This window comes from Muntiacus reevesi, chromosome X, assembly GCF_963930625.1.
Source record: "Muntiacus reevesi chromosome X, mMunRee1.1, whole genome shotgun sequence".
NCBI lineage: Eukaryota > Metazoa > Chordata > Mammalia > Artiodactyla > Cervidae > Muntiacus > Muntiacus reevesi.
Window position 1 is genome coordinate 55481890 of NC_089271.1, and position 27654 is coordinate 55509543.

Genomic DNA, 27654 nt, shown 5'->3' on the forward strand with positions numbered 1-27654 from the left:
ATTCTGGTGTGTGGTATGAGAAGAGATTAAAGTTTGTATTTTCCATTTGGTTAGAAAATTTGACAGCACCAATCATTAAATGAATACCCTTTCAAACTCAGTTAAATGCCACTTTTGTCCCATAAATTCCTAGATGTATATTGTTCTATTTCTGAACTCAATTTTTCTTCTATATATGTGTCTACTCCCTTTCAAAAAACTGTTGTGACTTTAGGAATACTTTTAATAGTATTAATAGTATTAATAATACTTTTAATAGTGCTAATCCCCTCACTCTTCCTTTCTTTGGTTGTTTTCTTTAATATTTTTTAGCACTTATTCTTTCATATGAATGTTAAAAACCATTTTATTTTACTTCAAAAGCAACCATTAAAACTATATTTTATATATTTATTATATATATTATATTATATATATATATAAATATATATATTATATATATTTATTTAAAACTATATTTTATAGTTTTCTTCTTATAGATTCAGGACCTTTTTTTAAAGTTCATTCTTAGATATTTTACACTTGATTTCATTATCACAATAAATAGCACATTTCTCTATTTCCATGGGGGGAAGTATTGATTTAATTTTTTTTCTTTTTTATATGTTATTTCTTATCCAATCCAGTTGTCACATTCTCATGTGAATTATAGTTGCCTTTTATGGTCTCTTAGTTTTTCTAGATATAATATCATGTCACATTCAGTTAACAATGATACTCTCTCTCTTCCTTTCAAATATTTTTTTCTGATTACTTCATCTTCTATTGCATTAGCTAGAGCTTTCAGAACAATGTTGAATGATACTTGATAGAGAGAACCTCTGTCTTGTTGCTAATTTGGAAGTGAAGGATATTCATTCATTCATTCATTCAACAAATGTTTGTTGAATACCTTCCCCTTTCCAGATACTGGATTTGAAATCCTGCATGGCCACTTACTAACTACATGATCTTTTCTTTTTCTAACAGCTTTATTGATATAATTCACCTTCCACAAACTTCAACATTTAAAGCTTACAATTCAATGGTTGTTAGTATGTTCAAGTTGTGCAAATCACCCTCATAATCCAGTTTTAGAACATTTCATCACCCCCAGAAGGAAACATTGTACTGGTTCCACATTCCCACCCCATGCCTCCAGCTGCAAGCAGCCACTGTTTACTTTCTGTCTCTATAAATTTGCCTGTTCTAGACCTTTCATATATATGGAATCAAAAATATATGCTCTTCAGTGACTATCTTTTTTCACTTAGAATGTTTTCAAGATTCATCCATGCTATACCATGTATCAGTACTTCATTCTTTATTACTGAATAATATTCCTTTGTGTGAATATACCTCACTTTGTTTATCCATTCATCAGTTGATAGATATTTGGGTTGTTTTCGCTTTTTGGCTACCTTGAATAATGCTGCCATGAACATTTGTGTACAAGTTTTTGTGTGGATGTATATTTTCATTTCACTCAGAAGTAGAATTGCTGGGTCATACAGTACCTTTAAAGAACTGCCAAACTGTTTTTCAAAATAGTCGCACCATTTTACATGCTACCAGCAATATATGAAGGTTCCAATGTGTCATTCTTAACACTTGTTATTGTCTGGTTTTTTAATTTTTTAATTCTAGCCATCTTAATGATTGTGAAGTGGTGTCTCATTTTGGTTTTGATTTCTATTTCCCTAATGAATGTTGAGACTCTTTTGATGAGTGCAATGGACTGCATGTTTATGTGCCCCCTCCCACCCAAATTCACACCTTGAAATCCTAAATCCCAGTGTGATGGTATTAAGAGGCAAGGCCTTTGGGAGGTGATTAGATCATGAGGGTCAAGCCCTCATGAATGGGATTAGTGTCCTTATAGAAGAAACCTCATAGAGCTCCTTTCCACCTTTTGCCATGTGAGGACACAAGAAGATGGCTGTCTATGAATCAGGAAGCAGGTTCTCACTAGACACCAAATCTGCTGACATTTGAGCTTGGATTTCCCAGCCTCCAGAATTGTAAGAAATAAATATTTGTTGTTTAAGCCAATATTCTCTAAGTAAAGTGATGGGGAGTGGGATTGCTGGATCATATGGTAGTTCTATTAGATAAACACCAATACAGTATACTAACGCATATATATGGAATTTAGAAAGATGGTAACGATAACCCTATATGCAAGACAGAAAAAGAGACACAGATGTATAGAACAGACTTTTGGACTCTATGGGAGAAGGCGAGGGTGGGATGATCTGAGAGAACAGCATCGAAATATGTATATTATCAAGTGTGAAACAGATTGCCAGTCCAGGTTGGATGTATGAGACAAGTGCTCGGGGCTGGTGCAGTGGGATGACCCAGAGGGATGGGATGGGGAGGGAGGTGGGAGGGGGTTTCAGGATGGGGACCACATGTAAATCCATGGCTGATTCATGTCAATGTATGGCAAAAACCATTACAATATTGTAAAGTAATTAGTCTCCAACTAATAAAAATAAATGAAAAAAATAGTCATTCTGACAGGTGTGTGTTGATATCTCATTGTGGTTTTGATTTGAATTTCCCTGATGGTTAATGATGTTGAGCATCTTTTCATGTGCCTATTGACCATCTTCATTTCTTCTTTGGAAAAATGTCTATTTAGTTCTTCTGCCCATTTTGTGTGTATGTTTTTAATTGGAAGATAATTGCTTAACAGTGTTGTGTTGGTTTCTGCTCTACAACAATGTGAATTAGCCATAATTATACATATACATTATCCCTTCCCTCTTGCACCTTCCCCACCTGATCCCACCCCTCTAGATCTTCACAGAGCACCAGGCTGGGCTCTTTGTGTTATAAAGCAGCTTCTCACTAGCTATCTATTTTACACGTGGTAATGTATATATGTCAGTGCTACTTTCTCAATTTGTCCTATCCTCTCCTCCCCGCACTGTGTCCACAAGTCTGTTCTCCATATCTGCGTTTCCATTCAATAAGATATTTTAAGAGAGAGGGGCCACATTTACCTAACTTTTGTCACAGTATATTGTTATAGTTGTTCTATTTTATTATTAGTTGTTGTTAATCTCTTATTGTACCCAAATCATAAATTAACTTTGTCATAGGTATGCATGTGTATAAGAGATACAGCATATATAGGGTTTGGTACTATACACAGTATCATTTCTGCCCATTTTTAAATTGGGTTGTTTTTTGATATTGAGTTGTATGAGCTGTTTATATATACTATGTTGGATATTTCTTATCAGTCATATCATTTGCAAATGTGTTCTCCCATTCAGTAGGTTGTCTTTTCATTTTGTCAATGGTTTCCTTTGCTTACAAAAGCTTTGAACAGTTTTTTAAACATTGACATTGAACATCATTTAAAAAATTTTTAATTGAAATATATTTTGAGATAACTGTGGATTTCACATGCAGTTGTAAAAAAGTAATGCAAAGTGATCCCTTGTGCACTTTGCTCAGTTTCCTCCAGTTGTGACATTTTACAAAATTAAAGTATAATATACCAGCCAGAATTTTGACCCTGATACAATTCAACCATCTTCGTCAGATTTCCTCAGTCTTACTCATACATGTATGTGTATATGTGTGTACTAAGTTTCATACAATTTTATCACCTGTGAAACTTTGTGTATCCATCACCATAGTCCAATATCACAGTGATCCCTAGCATTGCCCTTTTATAAACACACTGTTCACTTCTTGTCTCTACTAACCCTTGGAAACCACTAATCTGTTCTCCTTGTCTAAAATTGTGTCACTTCAAAATTGTTGTATTGATCAAATCATACAGTATATAAACTTTTGACATTTTTTCAGCAGTGTAGGAGAGATCCAGTTATTCTGCCTCCTCACCAGCATTTTGCATTGTAAGTATTTATTTTAGCTATTCTGATATATGTGTAGTGATATCTCATTGTAGTTTTCATTTGCATTTCCCTGGTAGATAATATGGGAACTATTTTCATATGCTTATTTGCCATCTATGTATCCTCTTTGGTGAAATGTCTGTTAGTATTTTCTAATTGAATTGTTTGGATGATTTTACTGTTTTGAGAGTGTTTTATATATTCTACATACCAGTCTTTTGTCAGATATGTTATCTTCATGTATTGTTCACAGTCAGTAGCTTGTCATTTCATTCTCTTCATCTTTTCCATCCTCTGGTCTTTTTCAGAGCAAAGGTTTTTAAATTTTTGACAAGACTCAGTTTATCAGTGTTTCCTTTTATAGATTATGCTTTTGGTGTCCAATCTAAAAACTTTGCCGTTCTCTGATTCTCTGACACCAACTGAATGTCTAACAACTCAATTCAATTGTTTTTAATTTATTTACTTTAATTGGAGGCTAATTGCTTTACAATATTGTAGTGGTTTTGCCATACATTGACATGAATCCACCATGGGTGTACGTGTGTTCCCCATCCTGAACCCCCCTCCCACCTCCCTCCCCATCCCATTCCTCTGGGTCGTCCTAGTGCACCAGCCCTGAGCACCTGTCTCATGTATCAAACCTGGACTGGTGATCTGTTTCACATATGATAATATACATGTTTCAATGCTATTCTCTCAAATCATCCCACCCTCGCCTTCTCCCACAGAGTCCAAAAGACTGTTATATACATCTGTGTCTCTTTTGCTATCTCGCATATAGGGTTATTGTTACCATCTTTCTGTTTTGACACTGCCTACCAGTATTCTTGCCAGGGAAATCCCTTGGGCAGAGAAGCCTGGTGGGCTACAGTCCATGGGATCTGAGAGTCAAACATGACCTAGCAACTAAGCAACAACCATCCGGAGTTAGCATCAGAGCCCATAAATTAAAGGGCTCAATCCCACTGCCCCCACTTCAGATGCCAGTCACTGCAAGTCCCAGGCAATCCATACTTCTGATTTACTGGTTATAAATTGGGGGTTCCCAGGACCTCTCCCTCAGGTTTAGTAACTGCTAGAATAGCTCAGACATCAAGAAAACACTGTTTACCAGTTTATTATAAAGATACAACTCAAGAACAACCAGATGGAAGGGATCCACAGGGAAACTTATGGGGGGAGAGGTACAGAGCTTCCATGCCCTCTCTGAACATGCCTTCCTCACAGAACATCTATATTCAACCTGGAAGGTTGCTCTGGATGTATAGTTGTTCTAGCACCATTGAGTTGTTTTACATGTTTGTACAAAAAGAAATCAGTTGGTCATACTTATGTGGGGCTATTTCTGGATCCTCTATTCTGTTCCATTGATATGTGTCTGTCCCTCTGCCCAAATCAGTTTTGATTAATATATCCATGTAGTAAACTTTTAATATTTATTAGGATGATTCTCCCACTTTATTCTTCTTCATTAAGACTGGTTTAGCTCTGAGTCCAGTGGACTCTGAAGTCTATTGCAGAGGGTGTGGGTTCAATTCCTGGTTGGGGAACTAAGATCCTGCTTGCCACATGGCATGGCCAAAAAAAAAAAAAAAAAAGACTGGTTTAGCTATTCTGGGAGTCGTGTCTTTCCATATAAATTTTAGAATATGCTTTTCTGTGGATGCTGAACATATTCTCATGTGCTTATTTGCCCTCCACATATTCTCTTTGGTGAAATGTCTATTCATGTCTTTTGCCCATTTAATTCTTTATATGTTATAAATACTAGTCTTTTGTCAAATAAGGGGTTTGTGAATATTTTCTGTCAGTATGCAGCTTGTCATTTCATCCACTTAAGAGTGTCTTATGCAGAGCTACAATTTTTAATTTTGATAAACTTATCTATTTTTTTTCTTTTTAAAAAATCATGTTTTTGGTGTCATACCTAAGAACTGTTCACTAAGCCCTAAGTTCTGACAATTCTGTCTTCTGTTTTCTTCCAACAGTTTTACATTTTGCACATAAATCTATGATCCATTTGGGGTTAATTTTTTATGCATTCTCGTGCCCAATTGCTTTAGTCATATCTGACCAACTCTTTGCAACCCTATGGACTGTAGCCCACCAGGCTCCTCTGTCCATGGGATTCTCGAGGCAAGAATACTGGAGTGGATTGCCATGCCATCCTTCAAGGGATCTTCCCTGCCCAGGGATTGAACCAGCGTCTCCTGCATTGCAGGCAGATTCTTCACTGCTAAGCCACTGTGGAAACCCCAGTGGAACAATTAGAATGAGATTAATTTGGGTTTTTTATTTGTTTGTTTATTTTTGTCTTGTTGTTGTTTGGTTTTTTGCTTGAGAATATCCAATTACTCTAGCACCATTTGATGAAAAGATACTGAATTGTTTTTGTACCTTTGTAAAAAAAATTTACATGATGTATTTGTAGGAGGCGATATCTGTGTCCTCTGTTCTGTTCCATGTGCTTCGCTGGAGCGGCTGTGAGGAGATACCCCATGCCCAAGGTCAGAGAAACCTCAGCAAGATGGTAGGCGCTGGAGCAGTGGGAAAATGGCTGTCTGAGAAGGCCTTACAAATAGCTGTGAAAAGAAGAGAAGTGAAAAGCAAAGGAGAAAAGGAAAGATATACCCATTTGAATGCAGAGTTCCAAGGAACAGCAAAGAGAGATAAGAAAGCCTTCCTCAGTGATCAGTGGAAAGAAATAGAGGAAGACAATAGAATGGAAAAGACTAGAGATCTCTTCAAGAAAATTTGAGATACCAAGGGAACATTTCATGCAAAAATGGGCACAATAAAAGACAGAAATGGTATGGACCTAACAGAAGCAGAAGAAATTAAGAAGAGGTGGCAAGAATACACAGAACTATACAGAAAAGATCTTCACGACCCAGATGATCACCATGGTGTGATCACTCACCTAGAGCCAGACATCCTGGAATGCAAAGTCAAGTGGGCCTTAGGAAACATCACTATAAACAAAGCTAGTGGAGGTGATGGAATTCCAGTTGAGCTATTTCAACTCCTAAAAGATGATGCTGTGAAAGTGCTGCACTCAATATGCCAGCAAATCTGGAAAATTCAGCAGTGGCCACAGGACTGGAAAAGGTCAGTTTTCATTCCAATCCCAAAGGAAGGCAATGCCAAAGAATCCTCAAACTACTGCACAATTACATTCATCTCACACGTTAGCAAAGTAATACTCAAAATCCTCCAATTCAGGCTTCAACAGTACGTGAACCGAGAACTTCCAGATGTTCAAGCTGGATTTAGAAAAGGCAGAGAACCAGAGATCAAACTCCCAACATCCGTTCGATCATTGAAAAAGCAAGAGAGTTCCAGAAAAACATCTGCTTCTGCTTCATTGACTATGACAAAGCCTTTGACTGTGTGGATCACCATGAACTGTGGAAAATTCTTAAAGAGATGGGAATACCAGACCACCTGACCTGCCTCCTGAGAAATCTGTATGCAGGTCAGGAAGCAACAGTTATAACTGGACATGGAACAGCAGACTGGTTCCAAATAGGGAAAGGAGCACGTCAAGGCTGTATATTGTCACCCTGCTTATTTAACTTAAATGCAGAGTACATCATGCAAAATGCTGGGCTAGATGAAGCCCAAGCTGGAATCAGGATTGCCAGGAGAAATATCAATAACCTCAGATATGCAAATGATACCACCCTTACGGCAGAAAGTGAAGAAGAAATAAAGAGCCTCTTGATGAAAGTGAAAGAAGAGAGTGAAAAGGTTGGCTTAAAACTCAACATTCAGCTCTATGGCTGATTCATATCAATGTATGACAAAACCCACTAAAAAATAAAAAATAAAAAAAAAATTAAAAATAAATAAATAAATAAAAAGGCAAAAAAAAAGTTAAAACATTAAAAAAAAAAACAAAAAACCTCAACATTCAGAAAACTAAGATCATGGCATCTGGCCCCATCACTTCATGGCAAATAGATAGGGAAACAGTGACAGACTTTATTTTTTTGGGCTCCAAAATCACTGCAGATGGTGACTGCAGCCATGAAATTAAAAGACGCTTGCTTCTTGTGATAGCTTATGGTGAACGATGTCCAATTCATGATCTCCGAAGAAGATCAGGACCAGGGACCAGGCTTGATCACTTAAGAGCTTTTGTGTAGCAGAGTTTTATTAAAATAAGAAAAGGGACAGAGAAAGTTTCTGACATAGACATCAGAAGGGGGACAGAGAATGCCACCCCCTCGCAAGTGTTAGCAAGGGAGTTATATACTTTTAAGTTACTTATTACAATAAATCAAAAGAATGTCTCAAGTCTGTGAAAATTTTACCAGACCCAGTCCCATAATTTACACTCTTAATATATCAGGATTAGTCAGAAGGTTTTCAGGAAGGAGAAACTATCCTCAGTCAGGATACACTGCTGTTGTATAATCACTAGTACAGAGTTTAAACTGAGCTGTTTGTGGTATAATCATCAGTTTCAAACTTAAAGAAAAAATGTTTTATGTGACTAAGACTAAGAAATGTAGAGAAAAAATGATGTTTGTCCTTTCCTCCTCCTTGAGAATTCCAGACCCCTGTCTCTGCTTCGAGAGCCCCAGGCCCCTTTCTCCTCCTTGGGGACCCCAGACTTCTTATCAATCTGTGTAGGAATTGACTCTCTCACTCAAAAGAAACGCTATAACCAACCTAGACAGCATATTAAAAAGCAGAGACATTACTTTGCCAACAAAGGTCCATCTAGTCAAAGCTATGGTTTTTCCAGTAGTCATGTATGGATGTGAGAGTTTGCCTATAAAGTAAGCTGAGCAATGAAGAATTGATGCTTTTTGAACTGTAGTGTTGGAGAAGACTCTTGAGAGTCCCTTGGACTGCAAGGAGATCCAACCAGTCCGTCCTAAAGGAAATCAGTCCTGAATATTCACTGGAAGGTCTGATGCTGAAGCTGAAACTCCAGTACTTTGGCCACCTGATGGGAAGAACTGACTCATTGGAAAAGACCCTGATGCTGGAACGTGGGGTAGCTCCTCTCGGCTGCCACCCCTGACCTTGGACGTGGGGTAGCTCCTCTCAGCCACACTTCTGCGCCGTTGCAGCTGCCGTGATTCTGTGCCCCTTGCACTGCAAGGAGATCCAACCAGTCCATCCTAGAGGAGATCAGTTCTGGGTGTTCATTGGTAGGACTGATGTTGAAGCTGAAACTCCAATATTTTGGCCACCTGATGCAAAGAACTGACTCCTTGGAAAAGACCCTGATGCTGGGAAAGATTGAGGGCAGGAGGAGAAGGGGACGACAGAGGATGAGATGGTTGGATGGCATAACCAACTCAATGGACATGGGTTTGGGTGGACTCCAGGAGTTGGTGATGGACAGGGAGGCCTGGCGTGCTGCAGTCCATGGGGTCACAAAGAGTCGGACACAACTGACTGAACTGAACTGAACTGAGCTGAACTGAACTGAAGATTAGATAATTTGGGGCCTATAGATTGCATTCATGTTGAATCAGTGAGTGATAATCTTGGGAAATCATTGAAGAAACATAATTAGATATATGTGGTAAGTAATTGGGACCTCTGTAGAAATTCTTGAGGTTTTATAAGAGTTGGAGATCTGAAGTCATTGATCAGTTCATGAGAGTTATTGATTAGGACACTGAGGTAGTAAAAGATTCATTTCAAGCCTGGGATTTCAGGTCTTTGGGTGTCAGTTTTAGGAGCCCTATAGGAGTGATTGATTGGGACCTATGAACATTGGTAATTGCAGGACCTTTGATTTAGTGTGTGATGGTCTATTCTTGAGGGGTTTATGGGCATCACTGACTCTATATGTGGGCTGTAAGTTATGGAGTCCTACAGGAAGTCAGGTTGGACCCATTGAACAGATTAATAGTTGATTTTCTATTGAGGTTGTGTTGCCTGTGTTGGTGATTATTTGAAGAGCCTAAGGAAACCAGTTGATAGCACCATTTGGGACATAGTTTTTGTCAAGCAGTGTAGGTTACCAATTTAGGAGCCTGTGCAGACATGTTGACTTTCAGGGCCAGATGGGAATTGGGGGAGAGGGTACAAAGAGTTTATGTTTCCATCTTTGGCAAAAAAGAGTGCGCTCTATAAATTTCCCAGAATGTATACTGAATTATACAGAATATTGGTTTATGCATATGTGATATGGTCACCCTTCAGCCAGAGCACTTTAAAGGCAGCAAGAAACAGAAGTAATGTTTATTGTGATTCTTCCACATATAGAATACCATATGGCCCAGTAGTTAAAGAAAATGTACTTTGGAGTTAGGCAGACCTGGGTTTGAATCCCTGTCCTTCCCCTAGTCCAAGTAATCTTGGGGTAACTTTTTTTTAATATAGCTGCACCACGTGGCTCATGGGATCTTAGTTCCTTGATCAGGGGCAAATTTCTTAATAGTTACAAACAGCTGTATCTGATGGTAAAGAGAATAATAGGCAAAGTAATACCTAGTTCATATGATGAGTTTGAAAATTAAATGAAGTACTAACAAAACATTCCTTGCACCTTATAATAATAGCAATATTTAATATCAATGGGATGTTTTCCCAGTACCAAATAAGAGCAAGTGCTTTTGAAGTATCATGTCGTTTAACTCTAATAGCCCTGTGAGATGGGTGTTTTCATCCTCAGTTTTAAAGTGAAAAAACTCAGACTAAAGTGACTTCCCTAGATTCTAGCTAGAATGCAGAAGAGCTGGAATTAAAACTCTCATTCATTTTGCATGAGTTTTGTCCGCATTCTACATAGGTGTTGGTTACTGAACTTTTCCACACTATCCAGTGTTAACTATTCTTTGGTGCCCCCAGGAAATGCTTGTGGGTTGAATGCTGAATGCTGAATGATTGACCACATGGACACTGCCTTTCCAGGTTTTTTGGAATCTCTGCGGAGCCCTTGGACCAGACCCCATAGTGAAGGCTGCCGGATCTTCCTTCCAGCCTCAGAAGCTCACATTGAGTCCACGGATCAGCCTGGCCTCAGGGTCCCAGGAAGAGCAGCATTGTGAGCAAGAGAGCCCAAGGGTTGAGGAAGATGCCAGCTAACCAGAGCTATCCCCAGTGGTCCCCAGACCTGGCTGCAGAGGGACAAGGCAGCATGTGTGAGGTGAGGAGGGAGAGGGCTTCAGGGGCAGGAGTTCATTCAGTGAGGAGATGGCTCTGACCTGTTGCTAGGGACTTAGGGCGGGGACAGGAGGGGCAAATTCCAGACTTGCTGCCCCTGAAATGAATCACCACCCCCCTGCTGAGGGTGGGCACCATGTGGCTGGTGTCCTGCATCCAGATCCCTTCCTGTTTCAGTGGAAAATATGATGCAACCAATGGAGGAAAGGTGGGATGGAAGGTCAGCTGCACAGCCTGGGGGAAGGGGAAGCAGCTCCCTGCAGAGTTGGGTAAGATCCAGGTAGAGGTGACCACCAGCCCCAGCCATGGAGACACTATCCCTGATGCCCAGCATAGACCCTCCACTACCCACTGGCTCTGTGCACACACTCAGCTGATCCTTGGGGATTTGCTGACTCCCCCTTTATCCTGATCTTGGGAGAAAAGTCCCTTTTTTTGGAGCTTAGAGGATGGCAGGGTAGTAGGGTGAGCACAGTCTCTAGGGTCCTTCTAGTTCTTCCTTCTCCTCTCAAAGATGAATAAAGTGGCCTGAGAAGGTACATGACTTGCCCAGGCCCCTGGGATTTTGTGTGACAGCAGTGGACTGGTACCAGGTCTCCTGACTGTGTCTTCTACCCTCACCACACTCCAGCCAAGACCAGCTTTCCCACTAAAAGTTCCCTGGAAATTGTGTAAACAAGGGAGTCAGACCCTGCCCCACAGCTCCCTCCTTCCAACTGTCCTGAGTCTACTGTCAACTCTGGGGACAGGCTGGTTGTCACAGGGGCTCAGGATCATGTGGTCATTAGAATAACATTAAGCTTTTAAAACTTATTTTAATATTTATTATTTAATAATTTCATTATTTAGAATATACAGGTAAGCAAATAGAAGAAAATAAAACATTACTTGTAATTTCAGCATTAGTCAAAGTTAACCGTTGTTAACATTTAGCTATATTTCCTTACAGTTTTTTCCCTTTGTATGTGCATGTATGTGGGTATGTGGATATACACATGTGGGGCTGAGAGTGTACATACATACCACACACATATACATGATACAGCTCATGTTTAAAAGTGAAATTATAGTATTTTGTTGTTTCCTTTTTAACTTAGCACTTCAGTATAATTTTCTAGACAGTAAATATTTTTCTTCACATGATACATAACATAGTAGCTTTTTATCCTTTAGATAAACTATCATTAACCAGTCCACTGTGTGTGAACTTAGGGCATTCAAGGTTTTTTATTGTGATGAAAACTGCTGTGGTGAAATTCTTACATTTAAATCTTTTTGCCCAAGTCACTGAAGTTATATTTTGAGCAAAAGGTATAGGGACATTGAATGATAAACAAACCGCTGCCTAACAGTAGGGCACTTCCACTCTGGAAAATTGTTCTTGTCTGGTTTCTGCTCCATCAGATCAGCACAGACCCACGAGCTGGGGTCACAGCAATGTGGTCCTCCCTAGTCCTTCTTCACATGGCCCCTTGCCCAGCCAATGTGTGGGAATTTCTGGATGAATGATTCTGGTCTCTGCAAGGCACAAGACTCATGTCTTCCTTCCCAACCATAGACTTATTTTTAAATTTAATTTATATTTTTAACACCAAAAACTTTTGCATTGGGGTATAGCCAATTAACAATGTTGTGATAGTTTCAGGTGAGCAGTGAAGGGACTCAGCCATACATATACATGTATCCATTCTCTCCCAAACCACCCTCCCATCCAGGCTCCCACAAAACACTGAGCAAAGTTCCCTGTGCTATATAGTAGGTTTTTGTTTGCCAACCATAGACCTATGCCCCCTTTTCAAGAAGAGATGGAAATGACAAAGACCCTGGTGAATGTTATTTATTCACGTCTTTATTTGTTAAGTTCTTAGTTTTTTCATTAGATGTCAAGAAGCAGGAAATGGGCAGAGATACCACAGAACCAATAAAAATGTCCCCGGGGGTAGGGAACAGCCAGTTGGGCTAAGAAATAGTGACTGAAGCTGAAAAACAGGAAGAGGGGTCAGTAAAAGAAAGAGAGATAGGGAATAGCCACAGGGAACATCTAGAGGGACCATGGTGCACATACTCCAGATAGAAGATAGCCAAGGGGCACAGGAGATAGGTGGGAGTGCAGTGGGACAAACAGAGGCGATGGAAAAACAAGAGCCAGAGGCCAGAGAGCAGCAAAGAGACCAAGAAACAGTAGTTTAGGCTGGAGAAGTGGTAATAGTGGGGAGCACGCAAGAGCCAGAAGGTATGAGAACAATCAGGAAGATTTCAAAATAGGAGGAGAGACCAGGAGATAGAGGAATCAGATAGCAGCCAGAGGAAACAGAGACCAGCCAGAGGGATGAGGAAACAGAAGACTCAGTTAGATGGAAAAAACAAAAAGGTTTGATGTGTTGGGTAAGAGCCTGCCAGATAAGTCACTTCAAGAGATACCAGGGGTCAGATGGAAAATCTGAGGGAGTGGGGAAAGGCACAGGTACCGGGGGACAGGAAATGGGGAGAAATGGGAAAGACAAGCCTGGGAGTAGGCAGCAGCCAGAGGAAGCTGGTACCAGCTGCTGAAGTTGTAGAACAGGTTGGAGGAGCAGGGAAGTGACAGACCCATGGGACAGCTGGAGAGACAGAAAGGGGCCTCCAAAGCTGAGGAGTAGCCAAGGGCACCAGGGGCAACAAGGAACAGTCCCGGGGGCTGGGGAACAGCAAAGCTGTGCTGGGTGTCCTCTAGAAGTTCTGGGACCTAACCAGAGGACTAGGGAACAGCACAGTGGGCGTCAAAAGCGTATCTGGTATTGGACAGTAGCCTGACTTACTAGTAAACAACTAGAGGGACTAGAGAAGAGCTGGAAGGCCTAGTATCCATTCCCAAAGCCAGAGGCCCTGTTTAGTGGGCACTGGGGTTAACAGAGAGTTGCAGAAGCCAGGGAACATCCAGAGTTCTAGAGGGATAGGGCAACAGGGGCTTCCTGGGATGTGGGGCTTCAGTGCTAAAACAGGGAAAGTCCTGGGCATACCGGGGCAGTTGTTCACCTTGCCCAAGAAACAGTCAAAGGAACCGAAGGTCAGACATAATGCAAGTGATGGAGAAGATGAAAGTACAGTGGCACGGAGCACACAGAAGTAGTCTACACTGAGGATCAAGAGCCTAGACTAGGAGCCGGGTAGACCAGTGCTCCACAGAGTGTGGTCCATGGACTAGACACAGGAGCATCAGATGACAGCATATTAGAAATGCATTCCAGGAAAACCCAAGGGACAGGAAAGAATTGAGTCTAGAGAGAAGACTCAAGGGGCAGTCAGTCTGTGTCAACTAGAAGGAATGAGAAAGCCTCATCAGGACCAGGGAGCAGCCAGGTGGACTGGGCACAACCAGAATGGTGCCACAGACTAAGGATCAGCTAGAGGGGCAGCTGCCAAAGGAAACACAGGACAGTCAAGGGCACCAGGGATCAGTCGGAGGGAAGAATAAACAGGAGGCATGGAACAATGAAACAAGGGACCATCAGAGGAAACAATAAAGAGAGGCATCAGGAAAGAGACCAGAGGACACTCAGAAATAACAAGAAACATTTAGAGGGAACAGTAAACAGAGGGACCAAGGAAAAGTCAGAACGGGAACCATGCAGAGGAAACAAGAACCAGCAGAAGGAACAGGAGAACTCAGGACAGGAGTGGGCAGGGTAAGCAGGGAAAGACAGAGGGAGGAGTACACAGAGAACAATCTGATGAAAAAGGAAACAGCCAGAGGGAAAGACCAGAGCACCCCCAGCTCTGGTAGGAACATGCAGAGAAGTTGGGTATTTAGCCCTGAGTAAGGGCAGAGTGAACTACATTGCACACTTTTTCAGGCAGCCTAGTAAGTGCCCTGAAAACCCATCTGGTAGACTGGGATAGGGTTTAGAAGGGCAGGATCATCTCACAGGAGGTGATGGAGAAGTGTGCTGGGGCAGGAGTGAGAGCAGCCCTGAAGCTGGAGGACTGAACCCCAGCAGGCTGACTGCGGGGTGGGACAGAGCAGATGGCCAGGGACAAAATGGGCAGTGAGTGATGGATCCTGGCAGCATAGCGTGCCCCAGAGCTGAGAGTGCAGAGAGTTCTGGGACAGAGATGACCCTGAAGGGAGACATTGCTGTGTGGTTCACTGGCGTGCCATCAGGGGCTTAGCAGGGATCCTCACATAGGATGAGGAAGTCCTTATAGGGGTTCTGGTGGTGGCAGAGACACAGGCCATCCTCCATGGTGGAAATGGGCCAAAAAACCATACCTTTTCATATGAGGCTAGAATCTGGATGGGTCTGTATTAGCAAGTTTGTATCTTAATTGCTAGCTCCAAAATCCCCTGTCCATCACCTCACATAACCACCCCCCCCAGCCAGGGTAGAGTCCAAAGTGTCTTATTTTGGTGGGGAAAGAGATGGAAGTGGGGCATCTGTGCCTGGAAAGATCTTTATACACTTTCCCTGTGTGAATCCAAGGGAGGGAGAGACAGGTGAAGATGGGCTTTTTGTCTTCCAGCTTGGGCTCAGAGTTGTTAAAATGTTTCACAGTGATTGAAAAAGAATACATATATGTATATATGATACACACATATATATGAATATACACGTAAATATATATATATTCTGAATATATATATATATATACCTGAAACTAACACAATATTGTAAATTAACTATCATTCAATAAAAAAGTTTTTTGAAAAATGTTTAACAATGCCAAATGGTAGAATGTTTTAATTTTTCCACACTAGTTGGCAAGTAGCCACTCCTCCCCCACATCTGAGGCTCCTCCCCTGTGTCACCTACACACCTCCCAGTCTGTCCTGGCTCAGGTCACAGGCAAGAGAACAAGGATCAGGAGGGTGGGCGGGCAGAATGAGAGCTTCCCTCCAGCCAGACCCTGGGACTGCCCCTGGGTAAGTGCCCTTGGGCAGTGAGGGAGAACAGGTCAGGTGTGTTGCTAGAGGCTCAGGTGGAGGTCCTCCTCTTGGCAACCTTCGAGGCTGTGCTCTGGAGAACTGGTGGGTGGAGAAGTGCTGGGCATGGCCCAGTGCTTATGGATCTGCCTCTGTAGCTGCTGGTGGTGGAGCAGGTACAGTGAGTTCTGTGCCTGCTCTGTGTCCCTGCACACTTACTAATAAGGGCCCCCAAAGAACAAAGGGTCCTTCAGTGAATAAAGGCTCCTCATTTCCTCATAGCTGAATCACTGGATCTTGTTTTGATATTTAGTGCATTTTCTGTCTTGTTTAGGAAATCCTTGCCTACTCCAAGGCCTAAACGAATGTTCCCCTATGTTTTCTCCTGAGTTTTATTTATTTTTTTTTTCTTTTCTCCTCCGTCTCTTACTTGGTCAACTGTTTGTTGTCCTTTAACGCCCCACCGCCCCTCGGCTCTTCTCCCCGTAATCGCTACCCCGTCACCCCTTTGCTTTTCTGCTTAACCATCTCCTTCCCCCCACTTTTCCTTCTTTTCTTTCCCCTCTCCATTCCTCCTTCTCCATTTTGTGTCACAGGCGCTTCTCTTCTCAGTTCCCTTTCTGGGCTTGCCTTCTCCTGAGTTTTAAAGCATTGATCATTTTGAAACTCTTGAATTATTTTGCCTTTCACCCCAAATCACTAACTGTTAACATTTTGCCACATTTGCTTTCTCTTCTCAATTTATGTATTTATGTGTATGTTGTTATTGTTCAATCACTACATTGTGTCTGACTCTGTGACCCCATGAATGCAAAGGCTCCTCTGTCCACTATCTCCTGTAGTTTGCTCAGATTCATGTCCATTGAGTCAGTGATGCTATCTAACCATCTCATCCTCTGTAACCCCCTTCTACTTTTGCCTTCAATCTTGCCTAGCATCAGAGTCTTTTCCAATGAGTTGGTTCTTCACATCACGTGTCCAAAATATTGGAGCTTCAGCTTCGGCATCAGTCCTTCCGATGAATATTCAGGGTTGATTTCCTTTAGGATTGATTTGATCTCCTTGCAGTCCAAGGGACTCTCAAGAATCTTCTCCAGCACCACAGTTTGAAAGCATCAATTCTCTACTAACATACCATTTGTAAATAGTTTCCCCAATTGTCACAATATGTCCTTTTTGGCATTTCTGCCCGATTTAGGATCCAATCCAGGCACATGCATTGTGTTTAGTTCTCATGTCCCTTTAGCCTTTTACCTGAAAGAGTTCTAGCCCTTCCTTGACTTTCACAACTGATCATATGGAAGAATGTCCCTCAATTTGGGTTTGTTTCTTGCTTCCTCATAATTAGATTCAGGTTATTCATTTTTGTCAGGAATATCACAGAAATGCTTGCTGTGTCATATCAGCAAGCATTCCATATTAATTTGTCCTTTATTGATAATGTTAACTTTGATCACCTGGCTAAGATGCTGCCTGTCAGGTACTATATAAAGTTACTATCTTTCTTTTTGTAATTAATAACTATTGGGAAAAAAATAACTATTGGGTTGGCCAAAAAGTTCATTCGAGTTTTTCTGTAATATTTTGTGGAAAACCCTGAATGAATTTTTTGGCCAACCCAATATTTTGTGGGAAAATACTTCAGGACTATGTGAATATCCTATTTCTCATGCTTTTGTCCATTGATTATAGCATCAAGCAATGATTCTTGCCTGTAGCAATTAATAACTGTGCTATTTTTCTAATGGCGTTTTTCTGATTCCATCGTTTCTTCTTTATTGATTAGTTGGCAGTCTCACATAAGGAAAAACATTCCTTGCTCTGAGTGCTGAAAGGACGATTATATGCCAGGTACAATGAGCGCACCTTGATTTACCATTTGTCACTAATAGGAACTAGTACTTCTTGGAGAAATGACTTACTCCTGGGTTAGAACAGAGAAAAGTACAAAATGATTATAGAATAACTCATTACACTGGGAAGTAATGAAGCACTCAAAAGATGGGAACAGTGCTTGCTTCGGCAGCACATGTACTAAAATTGGAACAATACAGAGAAGATTAGCATGGCCCCTGCGCAAGGATGACATGCAAATTCATGAAGCGTTCCATATTTAAAAAAAAAAAAAGATGGGAACATGTCAGAATGACACAGGAGCCACTTTTAAGGAGCTCCCTCTGGTCAAATCTGGGACAATTTGAGTAGCAAAAGAAATCATAATAGTGATAGATTATTATCTACTGAATAAAGTAGAAAGTGACCAGTCCCTATAATAGGTAGGTAGGTAGGTACACAGGTAGGCAGATAAACAGGAAAGAAGTGAATGCTCCTTTTGTTTTTTTGTTTGTTTGTTTTTGTTTTTGGGTGTGCTGAGCAACTTGTAGGATCTCAGTTCTCTGACCAGGGATTGAACCCCGACCACAGCAGTGAAAGCCTGGAATCCTAACCGTTAGACCACCAGGGAACCCCTGTGAAGGCTCCTTTTTAATAACATCTTGATCTTTTTTGCTGTGCCGCTACTCCAGTCTTTCTGAGGATAATTTATTAGTTTGTTAAAACTTTCTATTTGGAAATAATTATACATTTACAGGAAGTTGTGAAGATGGTACAGAGAGGTCTCATGTGACCCTTTACCCAGTTTCCCGCAATGGTTACATCCTGTGTCTGAGTACAATCCTGTGTACAATTATCATAAGCAAGAAATTGACATTTCTGCAGTGTGCTTGTCATTCTCTGCCATTTTACACATGTATAGATTCCTGTACAATAATCTGGATACAGAATTATTCCATCACTGTATAGGTCTCTACTGCTGTTGACATTTTATCAGTTAGAGTGAAGTGTAGAAAACTTAGTTCCCATGTAAGTCCCTTTACCCTCACCTGTTACTAATGTCTTAAATATTTCCTCTATGTACATGGAGATGCACATCATAAAAATGTTATACTAAAAAAAAATGTTATACTTTTTGCTTTGACCTTCAAATGTAATTTAGAAAACCCAGCAGGAAAAGAAAAGTCTATTGTATTTATTCATATTTTTTCTTTTTCCATTTTTCTTCTTTCCTGATGTTGCAAGACTTCTTTTATCATCTCCTTCCTGTTTAAAAAGCTTCCTTTAAGGGTACATCTGCTGCCAACAGATTTTCTTAGTTCTCCTTCATCTGAGAATATCTTGATTTCTCCCTTTGTGTCTTCTTAGTAACAGCTTTATTCAGATATAATTCACCTACCATATAATTTACTCATTTAAAGTGTCCAATTCAGTGTTTTTTGTATGTTTATGGATATGTGCAACCATCACTGAAATCAATTTTAGAACATTTTCATCACCTCAGATAGAAACCTCATACCCTTTAGCCATCACTCTCCTCCACCTCACCTCCCTGCCTCCTCCAACAGTAAGCAATCACTAATATGCTTTCTGTCTCTATAGACTTCACTATTCTGGACATTTCACATTAATTAATCATATAACATGTGATCTTTGTGTCTGACATCTTTCACTCAGCATAATGTTTTCAAGGAACTCCCTCTGGCCAAGTCTGGGACAATTTGAATAGCAAAATAAATCATGATAATAATAGGTTATAACCCACCAAATAAACTAGAAAGTCACCAGTCCATATGATAGCTCAGTAGGTATATATGTAAGTAGGCAAAGAGGGAAGAAGTGTAGCATGGACATGTTGTAACATGTATCAGTATTTCGTTCCTTTTCATTGCTGAATAGTATTCCATTGTTCAAGTGTACCACATTTTGTTTATTCGTTTATCAGCCAATGTACATTTGGATTGTTTCCACCCTTTGGCTGTTATAAGTAATACTGCCTGTAAACATTTGTGTATATGTTTCTTTTTCTCATTTATTTTTATTAGTTGGAGGCTAATTATAATATTGTAGTGGTTTTTGCCATGTACATGTTTTTATGTGGACATATATTTTCATTTATCTCAAGTATACATACACCTAGGAGTAGAATTTCTGTTTAATCATTTGAGGAACTGCCAGACTGTTTTCTAAAGCAGCCACACTAGTTTACATTCCCACCAGCAGTGTGTGAAGTTTTCAGTTTCTCCAAATCCTCACCAGCACTTGTTATTATCTGAGTTTTTGGATCTCACCATCCTAATGAGTATGAGGTAGTATCTCATTGTAGTTTTGATTTGCATTTCCTTGATAATCAATGATGCTAAGCATCTTTTCATATATTTATTTGCCATGATATTTTATTTCTTAAGGATAATTTTGCCAGGTATGAAACTCAGAGTGGACAGTTCTTTTCTTTCAGCACTTGAAAAATGTTGTGCCACTTCTCTCTACCAAGGTTTCAGATGCTGTCAATGTTTTTTTCCCCTATAGGTAAGGTATCATTTCTCTCTTGCTGACTTCAAGATTTTTTCTTTGTCTTTAGTTTTCTGAAGTTTGACTATAATGTGTCTTGGTATAATTTCTTTGGCTTATCCTTTTGGGGTTTACTCAGCATCCTGAAACTTTGTTTATATCTTTTACAAAATTTGAGAAATTTTCAGCTATAATTTTTTCAAATACTTTTCAGCCCCATACTTTCTCCTCTCCCCTGGGACTCTGATGACATGAATGCCAAATCTTTTATTATAGTCTCAGATTTCCCTGAGGCTCTGCTCATTTTTTCCCATCAATTTTCTTTCTGTTCTTCAGATTGGATCATTTCTATTGTTTTATCAAGTTCTCTAATTCTTTCCTCTGTCCTCTCTATTCTGCTGTTGAGCTCATCCTTTGAGTATTAAAATTTTAGTTATATATTTTTCAGTTCTGAAATTTTCATTCTGTTCTTCTTTATATCCTTTTTTATTATGAGACTATTTAAATACATTGAAGCATTTTTATGGTGGCTACTTTACAATGTTGATAATTCTAACATCTGTGTTATCTCAGTCTTTTCTTATTCCAGTTGAGATTTTCTTGCTTCTTCACATGATGCCTGATTTTCAGTTATGTCCTGGATATTTTGAGAACTCTTGAGATTCTGGATACTATTTAAATCCTGTTTTTTAGCAAGCTCCCTCCAATACTGTTCTACAAAAAAAAGGAGAATCTCCTTTTTACTGCCAAGTGGAGGTGGAAGTTCAGGTCCCTACTTGGCTTCCTTTGACACCCCAGAGGGGACAAGCATCTTGCTGCTGCTGGGTGGATGTGGAATTTCATGCTCCGCACCAGACTATCTCTGACACAACCCTCTTGGGGAGACAAAAAAGGCACCTTATTACTGGGTTGGGAATAGAAGTTCAGGACCTCCCCCAAATTTACAGTGGCCTAAATTTTCAGGGAGGGGCCTCATTATTCCCAGGCAGGGATGAAAACCAGGACTCCCTGTTCAGCCTTTGCTGATGGGAATGGGGATGGGGCAGTAATTATCTAAATTTTTCTCCCTTGTTACATTGCCCCTTTCCTGGTACTTTAGCTAGAGAGAGCAGACTTTCTTGGTGCTGTTTTTTATCTGCACCATTTGGCATTCTGGATTGCCAAATTCTCCATCACCGAGTCCAAGATTCATGGAACAAAAAGAAAACTCAGGGAAATCACCACTGCATCACTCCTCAGGTTCCAAGGTCCCTAACCAGGTAACATCCTTCTTTCCAAGTGACAGTCTTCCTTGTTTAATATGTAATGTCCAGAGATCATAGCTGTACTTAGTACCAGAAATCGGGAGAATTCTGTCTATTCCATTTTGGACCCATTGGTAAATTTTAACTTAATTTTTAAATAAGTAATACATTCGTATGGTTCTCTCCCCCAATCCTACAGATCTCCCTATCCAAAAAACCAGTCTTGATTGGTTGGTGGGTGTGTGGTATATGCTTAGAGATTACACAGATAAAAGCAACTAAGAAAATATCCTTGATATTTTCCCACAAAGTAGGTACTGTTATGTTACTGTTAACTTAAAACTTTTTATCATGAAATATTACATACATTTTGAATAATGCTGCTGTAAATACTCTTGGACATGCCTCTTGTTGCACATGAGCACATATTCCAGTTGGGCATATTTCCATGGATGGAATTACTGTGTCCTTGGATATGCATGCTTCAACATTACCAGGTGAAGCCGAAATGCTTTCCAATGTGGTCGTACCAATTTACGCCTCCATAAGACATATGAGAGTTCTCATTGCACAGTGTTTTCTTCAACACTTCATATTTCCAGTCTTTAAAAAAATTTTATGGGGAATACGTGTAACTATATGGCTGATTCATGTCAATGTATGACAAGACCCATTGAAATGTTGTGAAGTGATTGGCCTCCAACTAATAAAATAATATTAAAAAAAAATTTTATTGAGGTGTAGTTGATTTGTAATAAATGTTTCAGGCGTACAACATAATGATTCACAGTTTCTAAAGATTATACTCCATTTATAGTTATTATGAAATATTGACTGTATTCTCTGTGCTGTGCAATATATCCTTGTTGCTTATGTATTTTATACATAGTAGTTTGTACCTCTTAATCCCTGCCCGTTACTTTGCCCCTCCTCACTTCCCTCTCCCCACCAGCAAACACTAGCTTATTCTCTATGTTTGTGAGTCTGTTTCTGTTTTGTTATATTCACTAGTTTGTTTTATTTTTTAGATTCCACGTATAAGTGATATCATACAGTATTTGGCTTTCTCTGTCTGACTTACTTCACTTATCCTAATACCCTCCAAGTCCATCCATGTTGTTGCAAATGGCAGAATTTCATTCTTTTTTATGGCTGAGTAGTATTCCACTGTGTGTGTGTGTGTGTGTGTGTATTACTGCATCTTCTTTATCCATTCCTCTGCAGATGGACACTTGGGTTGCCTCTATGCCTTGGATATTCTAAATAGTGCTGCTATGAACATTGGAGCACACATATTTTTTCAAATTAGTGTTTTAATTTTCTTTGGATATATACCCAGGAGTGGAACTGCTGAATCATTTGGTAGTTCTGTTTTTAGTTTTTTCAGGAATTCTTTTCCACAGTGGCTGTACCAATTAACCTTCTCAACAGCTGTATCTAAGGGTACGTTTTCTCCACATCCTTGATATTGCCAGTCTTCTTCATTGAAGACATTGTAGAAGTTGTGTAATGGTAACTCATTACTTGAATGTACATTCTCTGGTTACTAAGGAGGTTGAACTCTTTTTGTGTTTATTAATGCCTTACATTTCCTCTTTCATAAAATGCTTGTTCAAATCTTTTGCCCACTTTTCTACTAGGTGACCTCTTTTTTTAAAATTGGTTTCTAAGAGTTCTTTACATTTCTTTAGATAGGAGCCCTTTGCCAGTAATATTTATTGGAGATATCTTCTATTTGGTGAATTTTCTTTTTTTTATCTTATAATATGGTCTTTTAAAAATAGAAATTTTAAACTTTATTGTAGACAGATATCAATCTTTTCTTTATGGTTAGTGTTTTTTGCGTCCTGTTTGAGAATTATTTTCACAATCCAAGATCATGAAGATATTCATCTATACTGTTTTCTTCCTGTTACCTATTAAAGGTTTTACTGTTTTGCTTTTCCTCTCATTACATTTCTTTGAAATGCCTTTTAGACCCCTTTGTATCTTCTTATGTTGGTTGTCCAAGTTTTTTTTTTTCAAGTTGTTTTTTATTTTAGTCAATTCTATGTTGCCATTGGCTGGCACATAATCAACCAATAAATGTATTACATATATAGTTTCTACATTAACTTGAGGACTTAAAGGGAGCCTATTTTAATCCTTATTTTTTAAAAAACAGGGACTGAATGAATAAGTGAATGAATGTAATACATAGTGAATGTCAAGATACTTTAATGTGTTTTTCTCTCACAAAATAAAATGCAAAACTGGGTGCTGAGTGAAAACCCTACATGATACATTATGGTAAAAATCATTAGAAAGAGCTAACTTCCTAGTCCTCTTCCCTCCATCGCCCAGTGCTCACCATGTCATCTTGAATGGGACTATATTTTTACAGGTGTCATTCGAGGATGTCACCGTGGACTTCAGCCAGGAGGAGTGGCAGCACTTGGACCCTGTTCAGCGGTGCCTGTACCGGGATGTGACACTGGAGACCTACAGCCACCTGTGCGCAGTGGGTAAGCACAGCTGCCCTCTGCACTTTCCGGGGGCCTCAGAGAGGCTGCCTCCGTTCTCTGCTGCTGAAAGCTCTGGGGCATCTAAAGTGTGTAAGTGTCATCTTTGATTTGCCTGAGATTCTTCAGTCCTTTTGCACTTCTGTGATTATTACTGTATTCTCAGGGAATGGGATTACTTTCCTGAAGAACAAATAGAAGCATGGTTGAAAGGCCTAGAAACCCAATTAACTGGACCCAATCCTGTATCATGTCCTGTTCACAGGTTACCAAGTTCCCAAACCAGAAGTCATCTTCAGACTGGAGCAAGGAGAGGAGTCATGGACATTGGAGAAAGAAACTCCACATCACAGCTGCTCAGGTGAGTAAGTGTGACCTGAGAAAATGGGGGATGTAGAGTAGATCTGTTTTTCTAGGAGAGGCTGATACCTTTGAAAGGCTCTGAAGATAACCTGTCTTGAAGGCTCTAAACTTTTGCAGTCACTTGGAGAGAGTTAACAGAAGCCCAGAAGGCCAAAACAGAAGGCCAACTCCCAAGTATGACCCTCGCCAATATCCACTGTCTTCTTTGCTTTTTGATAAAAGAACTGTCTCTGACCTCCGTACCCTCTGTACCAGCACATATATAGCACCCTATCTTACTGGAATGGGTTGCCATTTCCTTCTCTGGGGGATCTTCCCGACCCAGGAATTGAACCCGTGTCTCTTATGTCTCTTATGTCTCCTGCATTGCAGGTGGATTCTTTATCACTAGTGCTACCTGGGAAACTGTCTTACCTGGGAACTTTTATTCTTCCGACTCCACTCCCACCCTCTTATCTTAGGTTCTTTCCTTGTACATTCAGGTATTTTGATTTTTCTTCCCTTTTATTCTAATTTCTCATATCCATCCCTTATGCCTCCTCCCACTGGTAACACATCTAATGTATTTGATCTTTGAATTTGTGTGGTATTCTCTTAAAGCCTAAAGTATGAGGTTACTTGTGGTTGTTGCTCAGCCACTAAGTCGTGTCTAACTTTTTGTGACCCCATAGACTGCAGCATGCCAGGCTCTCCAGTCCTTTACTATCTCCTGGAGTTTGCTCAGATTCATGTCCATTGAGTTGGTGATGCTATCTAACCATCTCATCCTCTGCCACCCCTTTTTCCTTTTGCCTTCAATCTTTTCCAACATCTGGGTCTTTTACAGTAGAATACTATGCTGCATAGTATCCCACAGTGTGCCGGGACCACATCTTATTGAACCATTCATCCAATGGTGGAACCTAAGTTTTCATTAATGCCCATCTAAGATAAACAATTCTACAATAAATTTCTACACAAATGTTCCTTTATAGAGTGTGAGATTTTCTCAGGTATGTATATAGAAAAGAGGGTTTGCCTGATCATTGTATACTCTCATCCTGAATTTGACCAAGCACCACTGTATTCTTCTTGAATTGGCTACACTAATCTATACTCCCAGGGTAGGGCACAGGATTCTTGCTTTCCTCAAGTTTCTGCCAACAATTAATAGCACCAAAGTTTCTCATTTTTTGGCCAACAGTGGGTATAAAGTGGAATCTCATTTTTTATTTCTCATTTCTCCAGTACTTAGTTTGAGCATTTCGTCAGTGACCTGTTGTGGTCTCTTGAGTTTCGCCCCTTTGAGTGACCTTGCTAATCTTCCCCTTGTTTTGATTAAATTTACTTGGGTTCATACTGATTTGCACCCAGTTTTTTTATTTTCTCACTTTTCCAGGCATCTCCTCTTTATCCTTATAAATGAGATTGCCCTATGGAGACTGTCTACTGTTCACCAGTCTTATATATATGCAGGGATTCATCCATCCTGAAATTCTGATGACTCTGCTTTTGACATCTCAAGTCTGTTTTTCCCTAGTACTTTTTAGTACTATATTCAGCTACTCAGAAAGTTCCCTTGAGATGTTTCTCTTACTACTCAGTATATCAGAAATTGAAATCATTACCTCATATATCAAAAGCCATTCTCACCTTCCAACTTTTGTCATATTCTGTCAGTGTTTCTTAAATCTTTGTCATTTTAAATTAATCACTCTACAGTTCCTACTGCTTTTTCATTTTTGCAAATATCATTTTTAGTTCTCAATTCATCTTCTTAGTCCCCATCTTCTTAGTTCTGAAAGGTTGTTGCTGAGCCGTTAAAGATGCCAAGATTCTTGACCTCTGGAGGAGAGGAATTCAATCCAGGGTCAGTGTGATCACTCAGAGCTTTTGTGTGATAAAGTTTTATTAAAGTATAAAAGAGAGAAAGCTTCTAGTCTTTAGCCGGAAGTTATATAGCTACCAGCAAAGAGTCGGACATGACTGAGAGACTGAACTGAACTAAGCAAGCTGCTAATTAGAGAAAGGAAATGTCTCAAAACTCAGAGACTGGCACCAGGCCCCTCACCCACAACATGCATTTTGAGATAATATTGGCACAAGGTGAGTTGTCCCGAGCCATAAAACAATTGACATGAATCTTGAAGAAAGGCACGTTTCCAAGCAAAGACATAGGCTCATTAACATAGCTTAAGAGAACATTTGCATGAGTAAAACATACTGGTTTGTCAAGTCGGTTCTGAGGCTTAGACAGAACTGACTTGAATAAAAACAGAGTCTAGGGTAAATACATTCATTAACATAGCTTAAGAAAAACATTTCCATAAGCTCAACATTTGAGAAAAGTTAAATTCATGTGGAACCAGGTGTTGTCATGGCAGCACAGAATTTTAAAAGAAACCCCCTTTTAAATTTGTATAGAAAAAGGAAAAAACCTGACACTTATAGTTTGTTTCCTCCTGCAGCTTAAGACAGAGATAAAAAATGTCTGACACTTGCAGCCTATTTCCTCCGTTTGGAGACCCCTAGCCTTCCTGCCTGTTACCCTCTCAGTTCCATCCAAAACCAGCTCCATATTTTCTTATGCCTGGATTATAATTTTTCTATTACTGATTATAGTTGCTGATTCCATTCTTTTTATTAGTTCACTTCAAATGCTAATGACAGATTTCATTGCCTAAAATCTTTTTATTTATTTTGACATTAGCTTTATGAAAAAAATCCTAATATTACTCACATATAACTGTTCATTCAAAAAGACAAACAACATGGCCATGTATTTCCAATTCAAACGTGTGTCTGTATGTTTTGTATAACCTTTGCACAATTCCACTTTTAACATATCTTATGATTCTATGAGGTTTATTTTTATTAATTATTCTATGAGTTTTGGGGAATTCCCTGACAGTTCAGTGGCTAGGACCCAGTGCTTTCACTGCTGAAGGCCTGAGTTCAATTCCTGGTCGGGGAATAAAAATCCCACAAGCCTCAGAGTGTGGACAAAATAAAATAATAATTCTATGAGTTTTGACAAATGCATACAGTCATGTAACCACCACGATATAGAACAAAAATTACCTCAGATCCTTTATTGTGTCACTCCTTCCCACTGCTTACAGACCTGGAAAATACTGATCTCTTTTCTGTCTCTCTAGTTTTGTCTTTTTCAGAATGTCATATAAATGGAATCATACAGTATGAAGCCTTTTGAGTCTGGCTTCTTTTACTTAGCATAATGCATTCAAACTTACTCCTACTGTTGTGTTTTCCATAGCTTGATTCCTTTTTATTGCTGAGTAGTATTCCATAGCATGGATGTACCACAG

General features: G+C 39.8%; 1 protein-coding gene and 1 non-coding gene across 2 annotated transcripts in view; both read left to right on the plus strand.

Moving 5' to 3' along the window:
* Window positions 1–507: 507 nt before the first annotated feature.
* Window positions 508–27654, plus strand: part of ZNF41 (zinc finger protein 41) — a 40703-nt gene continuing 13556 nt past the window's right edge. The window contains 6 exon segments of the mRNA XM_065914855.1: window positions 508–2000; window positions 3808–3857; window positions 6292–9405; window positions 10743–10977; window positions 23866–23986; window positions 24249–24344. Of these exon segments, the coding sequence (XP_065770927.1) occupies window positions 10906–10977; window positions 23866–23986; window positions 24249–24344 (289 nt within the window). The 5' untranslated portion in view covers window positions 508–2000; window positions 3808–3857; window positions 6292–9405; window positions 10743–10905.
* LOC136154853 (U6 spliceosomal RNA) lies at window positions 17905–18011 on the plus strand. Its single transcript, XR_010660560.1, has one exon. It is a non-coding gene; the product is annotated as a U6 spliceosomal RNA (small nuclear RNA).